General features: G+C 58.1%; 1 protein-coding gene across 1 annotated transcript; it reads right to left on the bottom strand.

Annotated features, from left to right (window-relative positions):
- Nucleotides 1-1,033: 1,033 nt before the first annotated feature.
- Nucleotides 1,034-5,797, bottom strand: LOC149122117 (uncharacterized). Its single transcript, XM_089313640.1, has 2 exons — nt 5,659-5,797; nt 1,034-4,508 (listed from the first exon to the last, which is right to left on the bottom strand). Exons 1-2 carry the CDS (start codon nt 5,795-5,797, stop codon nt 3,367-3,369), a joined length of 1,281 nt encoding a protein of 426 aa, XP_089169766.1. The 3' UTR covers nt 1,034-3,366.
- Between the last annotated feature and the right edge of the window lie 2,517 nt (nt 5,798-8,314).

The following is an 8,314-nucleotide window of genomic DNA, read 5'->3' as shown; positions in this document are numbered from 1 at the left end:
GGGGAGTGAAGCAGTGGATGAAAGGTCTCTCTCAGTCTCTCTCCTTCTCTTAAAAACATTACCCCACTTCTTGCTTCTTGAGCATCTGTTGGAGACAGAAGATTCATTCTTCAGCTTCTGTAATCTTGCTTGGCATTGTGTGTATTGAAACAGAGTTTTAGTCTGCTCAGGAGACAGGAGGGTGTGTTTTTGACTTTTGTGGTTGTTTTGTTTTGTTTTACTTACGATGCAGGGAGGCACCATGGTGAATCTAGAGGAAGGAAAGAGGGTGTGTGTGTGTGTGTGTGTGTGTGTGTGTCGAGAAAAAGATGAGCAAGTGCATGAGCAGGACCAAGTCAGAACTGAGATGTGTAGAGCAGCACATGAGAAAAGAACTGCACTACATATGAGGGCTCTTGTAAAATGAATCTAATGAGAAAACTATGCATGGAAATAAAAAAAAAAAAGGTTCTGTAGCAAAACAAAAGAAACATCTAGGTATACTTGCAACAAAATATGCAAAATCTCTATGAGGATCACCACAAAGCTCCTAAAAAAGTCTCAAGGAAGAATTAAACCTTTGGAGACACATTCTATGGTCATGGATTGGAAGACTCAATCTAGCCCAGATAGCTGTATTTCTTCACTTGATAGACCAACGCAGTCTTAATCAAAATCCTATCAACAGGGCCAGTGCTGTGGCGTAGCGGGTGCTGGCATTCCATATAGGCGCTGCTTCAAGTCCTGGCTGCTCTTCTTCCAATCTAGCTCTCTACTCTGGCGTGGGAAAGCAGTAGATGGTGGCCCAAGTGCTTGCGCCCCTACCATCTGTATGGGAGAATCAGATGAAGGTTGGGGCTCCTGGCTTCAGATCAGCACAGTTCCAGCTGTTGTGGCAAATTGGGGAGTGAACCAGCAGATGGAAGACCTCTTTCTCTCTCTCTCTGCCTCTCTTTCTCTGTGTAACTCTTTGAAATAAATCTTTAAAAAAAATCCTATCAACGTGTTTTACAATTACCAAACTGATTTTAAAATGTATGTGGGGATGAAGATACCCCGAAGATCCCACCTCCCATAATTGAAGATGAACACACTGGAGGACTGACGTGTCACAGTTTCACTAACTTATGAGACAGCCAATCATGGCAATGTGGGACTGGTGAGAGTCAGAATGGTAACCCCGGAAGAGACCTTCACGAATACAGTTATCAGACTTTTGACAAGAAAGCAAAGTGATACAAAGGAGAAAATCTTAAGAAAGAGCACCAGGTTTGTGAAATCTCCATTCCAGGAGAGGGCAAAGGACTGTCACCAAAGGCAGGTGGCTTTCAATGGAGACGGATGCCTGCAGGTCACCCTGCACATGGCTGACCTGGGGAGGATGGTTCGAGGCCATAGGCACCAGGAAAGTCTCTAGGTGTGCGTTCCCATTAGTAACACTGTTTAGGGCTTGTGCCTGGACAGGTGGACTGCCTGCACATCTCTGAGTACACTGCGGTCCACCCAGGAAGCCAGGGCAGAGCAGGGAGCACAGCACAGGCTTGACCTGGACAGGGGCCTTCCCATCCACTTCACCTGCCCTGTAGCAACCTTGCCTGCAAGCTCATCATCAGGCTCACATCTTCCCCCAGATAAGGAGCAGAAGCAGCAGGTGAAAAGTCCAAAATATGGCCTTATGGTTCCCAGGAACAAGAAGACCAGCCCTGAGCACTGGAGAACAGGAGCAGGCTCAGGACTGGCCCATGGCTGTGGCTCCCCAGCCTGGAGAGATGAGTCATCAGCACAGTAGCCACTTGTCACCCTCTATCTTGTCAGCTTCTGGCCTCAGTGTGATTCTGCAAAAAGCACCCTGTGGGGACCAGCGATTCTGAGCCCTTGGGGTCCTGCCAGTGACACAGCCATGGCTCATTCAAGAACGGAGTACAGAGTGGTCAACTCCAAACCAGACTCAACAGCTAGAGAATCCTGGGCCTTCCAGACCCAGGGGAAAATGGCTATGGCCTAACCTGCCCCATTGGGATGACCCAGGTGGCTTCTGATGAACAGGGCCCAGTCTCCTTTTGGAGGTTGTGTGGATTGAGGAAGAGGCTACAAGTGTCAGGGACCCTTGGAGAACTGGGATGCTCTCTCTGCCCAAGGTAGGGTTCCAGACTCCTTCCCTGTGGAGCCTCCAGGCCAGGAGCCTCTGAGCCAGGAGTCTCTTCTCCCAACATCAGGGGACACATTCTCCATGCTAATGACCCCTAGTGACAGCATGACCTGGAGAAGCTGAACCCACTGTGACAGCAGCCCAGGAGGCCTGAGCTGCTAGAGGGCATGTGGGCATCTGACCAGCTAGGTGTGCCACCAGGACCACCTGGACATTCTGGGGCTGCCTCCACCCACTGGCATCCTGGTCTGTGGTCAGAAGTGCCCTGGGGTCCTCTTGAAGGCTCAGGCCATGAGATGCTGGATTGTGAGATGGGGCAGGGAGGATAGAAGGCAAAGAGGGAAGAAGAGTGGGAACCTGGTGCCCCCACACCCAGGACAGTGCACAGAGGTGATCATGGGCCTGGTCCCTTGGCTGGGCCCACACTCCTGAACTGTCCCAAAGGCCACATGTACCCAGCCATTGCTGCTCCTCTGGTCCTCCCCTGGTCCACGCTGGGCACAGGTCAATCTCAGGAAGTGATGGAGCACCCTGAGCAGGGTCTCTGACTGCATCTGGAGGCTGTGGCACCTCCAGCCTCTTGCAAGGGACTCAGGGACCCTGTGTGGCAGCTCGGCTCCAGGGGTCACAAAATCAGATGCATTCTGAAACAATTTAATGCACAATCAACAAGGGGCAGAAGTTCCCGGGTTCCCTCACGAAGGCGGGAGGGGTATGTGGCAGCCCACAGGTGCCTGGGTTCATGTCCTACATCATCTCCTGCTCTGAGGGTGCCCATAGCAACTGTGGCAGTGGGCTGGCTTGGGGTGAGGCCGCTCAGGGAGGGGGAGAGGAGCTCCAGAGAGGAGCCTTGTCAATCGGGGAGGCCGCTGGGCATAGAGAAGCTAGATTCTGGCCGAGATGAGCTAGGGTGAGGCTGCTCAGGGAGGGGGAGAGGAACTCCAGAGAGGAGGAGCCTTGTCAATTCGGGAGGCCACCAGGCATAGAGAAGCTAGATGCTGGCCGAGATGAGCTAGGGTGAGGCTGCTCAGGGAGGGGGAGAGGAACTCCAGAGAGGAGGAGCCTTGTCAATTCGGGAGGCCACCAGGCATAGAGAAGCTAGATGCTGGCCTAGTTGAGCTAGGGTGAGGCAGCTCAGGGAGGGAGAGAGGAGCTCCAGAGAGGAGCCTTGACCATCAGGGAGGCCGGCGGGCATAGACAAGCTAGCTTCCTTGGCCGAGATGAGCATGGGTGAGGCCTCAGGATGGGGGAGAGGAGCTCCAGAGAGGAGCCTTGTCCATCGGGGAGGCCGCTGTGCTTAGACAGGCTAAGCTTCTGGCCCGTCTGAGCTGGACACCTGGTGGGCTGTTCTTCCCATCCAGGTGCCCACACACATCCAGCTCCTCCATGGAGTGGGCAGCAAGGAGGCCTCGAGCCAGGCTGGGCACATGCGCCTGGTCTCCCAGTGCAGAGCTGGCTCCTGCAGGCTCCAGCCTGTCCCCAGAGTGCATGGGGCTCCCATGCAGGCAGGGTGTCTTCAGCCCTGCTCCCAGGGCTGGTACAGCCTGCATGGGCCCGGGATCCAGGGGCTCTGAGGCAGGTGGGGGAGGGGCCCTGAGACCCTGCTGGCCACCCAGCTCCAGGGGCCAGAAATTAGCGCCTTTGACAGGCGGGCTGAGATTTGGGAGGCCCGCCCATCGGGACAGGTCTCCCCTGCTCTGCAAGCTCTGTGGGGCCGAGAGGCCCAGGCCACGCAGAGACTCTGAGGACTTCACAGACAGGGCTGGGGACGAGGGCTCTGGGGAGGCACCCTCTTCACAGCCTCCCTCCTCGTCCTCTTCAAAAATTGTCTCGGGCAGGACGAATCTCAGGTCCCGCAGCAGCTTTGGCCAGGGAGACGCAGGACACTCAGCAGCCCGGTCTTCCTCCTCTTCCTCCTCCTCTTGGTCTTCTTCCTGCTGCTCCAGGCCGCTGTAGTACTCCTCGTCCTCAGAGTCGGAGTCATCTTGGAAGGTCACGTTGAGTTTGGTCAGGGAAGTCCAGCGCCGGAGGGGGCCTGGCTCGTCCAGCCAGGAGCACTGTGGGCCCGAGAGGTGGGCGGCGCCCCCTGACCCTGAGGCCCCCATGGAGGAGCCCTGGCCGTGGCGCTGGGTGGTGCTCTCGCCACGACTGCCCTTCTCCTCCTTGGTGTGTTGCTTGGTTTCCGCCTGGACAGCAAATCCGAGAGGACCGGTCTCCCCGGGGACAGAAGCTGAAGCCTCCGCTGGCTCCTGGGGAGCTGCAGCAGCAGGGTGACAGACTTTGCGCTCAACGATGGTCTTGATGGACACTGGTGGGGGAGCGCGCTCCTGAGAGCCAGGTGGCACCTGCAGGGTCTGGCTGCCATCTTCGGTTGGCTTTTCTGGAAAAAGAACAGATGGGTTTTATTTCTCCACAGCCACTATTGGCCTACAGGGTGCCTGCCCTGACCTGACCCTTGGGGTCCCCATCACTCGGTGTGATGCTCAGGACACCTCCAGCCTGCTGGCCGCAGAAGGAATGGGGCATGCAGCCTGGGCCATGGGAATGACAGGGACACCTCTGGTTCTTCCCCCAAAGCCCACAGACTGGACAGGCCTTGACCTCCCCACCTCACTCTCTCATCTCTGGAGACTGCTGGCACCATCTCAGGACCCCATCACCTACCCCACCTGAAATCCTGGGCCCTAACAGTGCATTGGCTGAGTTACCCACATCTGAGTCCCTCCTCAATTGTAGGAAGGGAACTGAGCCTAAGGTGATGGGGGTGAGAGCTGGGGGTGTGGGGCAGACACGGGGTCTGGCCAGGCCCTCGGGGACAGGGAATGTGGTTTCCAAAGAGGTGGCAGGGGTTCCCTGTGTCCTCTGCCCCTGGGCCACAGTCCCTTACCCGGTGAAACTGGGCTGTCATTGCTTCTGTCTCAAGAGCACCCAGGGGAGGCAGCACCTGGAAGCACAGTGGGGACTTCCAAGTGTTTGAACAGCCTGCCCCTGGGCCCCCACTGCCAGCCTCTAGAGCTGGGACAAAGCCATCTCTGCTCTTCATGGGGATCCAGGTGCTCAGGTCCTTGTCAGCAGGGGACAAGAACCCCTGCCCACAGAGCCCAGAGGCCAGCGCTGCTCCGGGTCCTGCTGACTTCTGTTGGCCCAAGGCTAGGACTGCAAAGCCAACACTCAGCTGCACTTGGGTTCTGCCGCGGGGGCCCCCAGCGCCTGCCTCTGCGCCCACCCTGCTCACAGGAGTGCACTCGGCCCCCACTACTGGGTTCAGGGCACCTGGGCCTTCCAGGGGTCCTCAGATGGCTGAAGGGGATCCAGTGCCGGCTGGACCACCCCGCAGGAGGATCCAGGGAAGCTGCCCAAGGCCCTGCCAGGCCATGCTGTCAGAAGCTCCTGAAAGCAGAACTGCTGAGCCCGGGGAGGACAAGGAGGACTAGGAAGAGGTGAGTCCCTGGGTGGGGCTGCCAGGGCCTGGCACTCCCACTACTGACTCCCCCAAGGGAGCATGGGATGGGGCCGTGTGCTGGACTCACCTTCGGGAGGCAGGAGGCACTGGAGCTTCCCCAGCTCACGCATGGAGGCCCGCAGCTGCCTGATGACCGCATCCTCGCTCAGTGACCAGGCCTGCTTCAGGGTCACCTGCAGGAACTCCCGGATGTGGTCCCTGGACATCTTCAGCAGGCGCTCTAGACATGGGGGTGGGCATCAGGCTAGGAGGAGCCCTAGGGATGGCGCAGCCACCATGGCTGCTCCAACCCTTGTTTCTGCTGCAACCCCTGACCCTGGCCCTGTCCCCCACTTGCTGGCCCTGAGGCTCAGCCTCAGCTTGGACCACCCTCAGCAGGACAGGGCCTGCCTGGTCTGCACAGCAGGCTCCTTCCTGTGTCTGCTGGGCCTGGGGAAGCTCAGCCCTGCTCAGAGTCACAGGCCACCAGGTCAAGAGAGCCAGGCACTGGGGAAGGAGCACATGCAGGAACTCCTGGATGTGGTCCCGGGGCATCTTCAACATGGGCTCTGGTCATGGGGGTGGGTGTTAGGCTGGGAGGCGCCATTTTTGGGGGTTGGGGATGAAACGGGATTCGCAATGCCCCCTAAGCTGGCCAAGAACTCAGAAAATTTGTCCCTCCCCTAGGTTCTGCTCACCCGGGCCAAGCATGGGACCCCCCCAACTCCTCCATCCCCAGCACCCAGGCCTCTGTGGGCCCTGAGGACTTACTTCGGTGGACCTTGAGGACGGTGTACACCATGCCGGTGAGTACGTGCGCGCCCTCAAGGATGTAAATGTCGAACATCCGAAGTGCCAGGGGGAACGGCACCTGGGGGACAGAGGCATTGGAGGACCCCGCGCATCAGGGCCTCAGCAGGGCCCACAGTGGGTGGGAGTGCAGTGTCATAGGGCATCCTAGCTGTTTCCTAGAAGCCCAGAGAGAAAGAGCACCAAGGCCTATCCAGGACCCTGGGGCCACGCGGACTGCTCTGCACACTTTGGAAGCCACCCTGGAGATGCCAGACAGCCCAGGGACCTGAGGAGGGGTCAGCCCTTGGGCTGTGCTGAAACCAGCCTGTGGCACCCAGGGTCTATGGATCTCCTGCCTCTCACTGTAGGGCTCTGGCCTTTGCCAGGCTCTCAGGATGGGTCCTGGTGGGACCTGTCCCCTCCTTGCTGTCCCTGAGGCTCAGCCTCAGCTTGGACCACCCTCAGCAGAGCAGGGCCTTCCTGGTCTGCACAGCAGACTCCCTCCTGTGTCTGTTGGGGCTAGGGGAGCTCAGAGTCACAGGCCACCAGTACAAGAGAGCCAGGCACTGGGGCTGGAGCTTCCCTGGGAAGGGGTCCCCGGTGCACTTACCCCATCCAGGAAGCACTGGATGTACCAGTGTGCGGTGTAGTCCTCCAGGCACACACCCTCCTTCTCCTAAGAAGAGGCAGAGGGGGCTCAGGGCCCCTGCAGGGCCCAGGCCTGACTCCCTCTAATCTGTGCCCTGTGGCAGAACCCCTGGGTGCAGGAACCCCGCAGCAGGTGCATCCCCTCTCCCAGCCATGCAGATTCCTGAAGGGACACAGGTCCCTCAGTCCACTCTACCCTGGGGACAGCATCTCCCTTAAATCTACACAAACTCTGGGGGAACAAGTGCTGGAAAACACACCAACACCCAAGCTGCCGCGGCCCCCAGTAACCAAGAAAAGTCTTGGTGAGGATGTAGCCTCCCCTGGCCCAGGAAGCAATCAGGACCCCTCTCTGTCCTCCCCTCCCTGAGCACAGAGGCCCCGAGGGGAGAAAGGGGATGTTTACTTACCAGGTGTTTCTCCAGGGAGGGGAGCACGCGACGCATGATAGCTCCCAGTTGGTGCTGGAATTGCTCCAGTTTTGGGGAGTCTGGTGTGTAGAAATCTGAGTAATAGCAACCCCCCCAGTCCTCACTTCAGAGTGTCTTCCTGGGAAGGCCGGAAAGCCAAAGGCTTGGGGCAGGTTCTTTCTGAACATGGAGGGTCAGGGAAAGCTCTAACAGGCAGGGGAGCCTCAGGGGAAGGGGGTACAGCTGACAGCCCAGGGCAGGCTGCCTAAGGTGACCTCTGGGCTGACTGCACTCACACTGGATGCCTCAGGGCCATCTGGACACTCAGGGTGAGGAGGGGTCACCCTAGAATGGATGCTTCTTCTGCAAGTGTGTGGCTCACTGGGTGGGAGTCTGAGTAGAGACGTGAAGCAGTAAGGCCAGTAGAGACCTAAGGGTCATTTGTCAAAGACAAGGCACAGGACCTTTGTGTGATGGGAAGTGAGGGGTATGGCTTGGTATTGGGCCCTCTGCCAGCCCTGGCTTCTAAGAAAGCATTCTGAGGGAGACCGCCCTATGCACGCAGCAGCCAGTGAGGGACAATGTCCCAGTCACTTGTCTGCATGCCCATCCCTGCACTTGCAGGACCACGTCCACCACACCCATCACCCACCATGCATCGCGTGCTGGCTGTCCCCCATGAGCTGGACTAGGGCCCAGAAAGCATCCTCTTCACTCAGCCACATCAGCAGCAGGGCTGCCACGTGGCTTAGGCCCTGGCTGTAGCCCAATTCCTGGAAGAACACAACACACATCAGAGGGACCTCCCTGGCTGGGATGATCTCAAGTGGCAAGGGTGACCTCTCCTGGGAGAGCTGAGCATTACTACCAGGCCCCACTGCTGCCCCTTGGGTG

The sequence above is a fragment of the Oryctolagus cuniculus genome, chromosome 15 (genome assembly GCF_051225735.1).
Source record: "Oryctolagus cuniculus isolate XC-2025 breed Fujian yellow rabbit chromosome 15, ASM5122573v1, whole genome shotgun sequence".
Classification (NCBI taxonomy): Eukaryota; Metazoa; Chordata; class Mammalia; order Lagomorpha; family Leporidae; genus Oryctolagus; species Oryctolagus cuniculus.
Note: the sequence above shows the minus strand (reverse complement) of the source record. Positions and strands in the feature narration are given on the sequence as shown.

What these genes read in the sequence shown, in the direction of transcription:
- LOC149122117 (XM_089313640.1), bottom strand. Translation starts at nt 5,797, where the DNA reads ATGTCCAGGGACCACATCCGGGAGTTCCTGCAGGTGACCCTGAAGCAG. An exon ending in GTGCCTCCTGCCTCCCGAAG is followed by an intron (nt 4,509 to 5,658) that starts GTGAGTCCAGCA and finishes TTCTTTTTCCAG; the next exon opens with AAAAGCCAACCGAAGATGGC.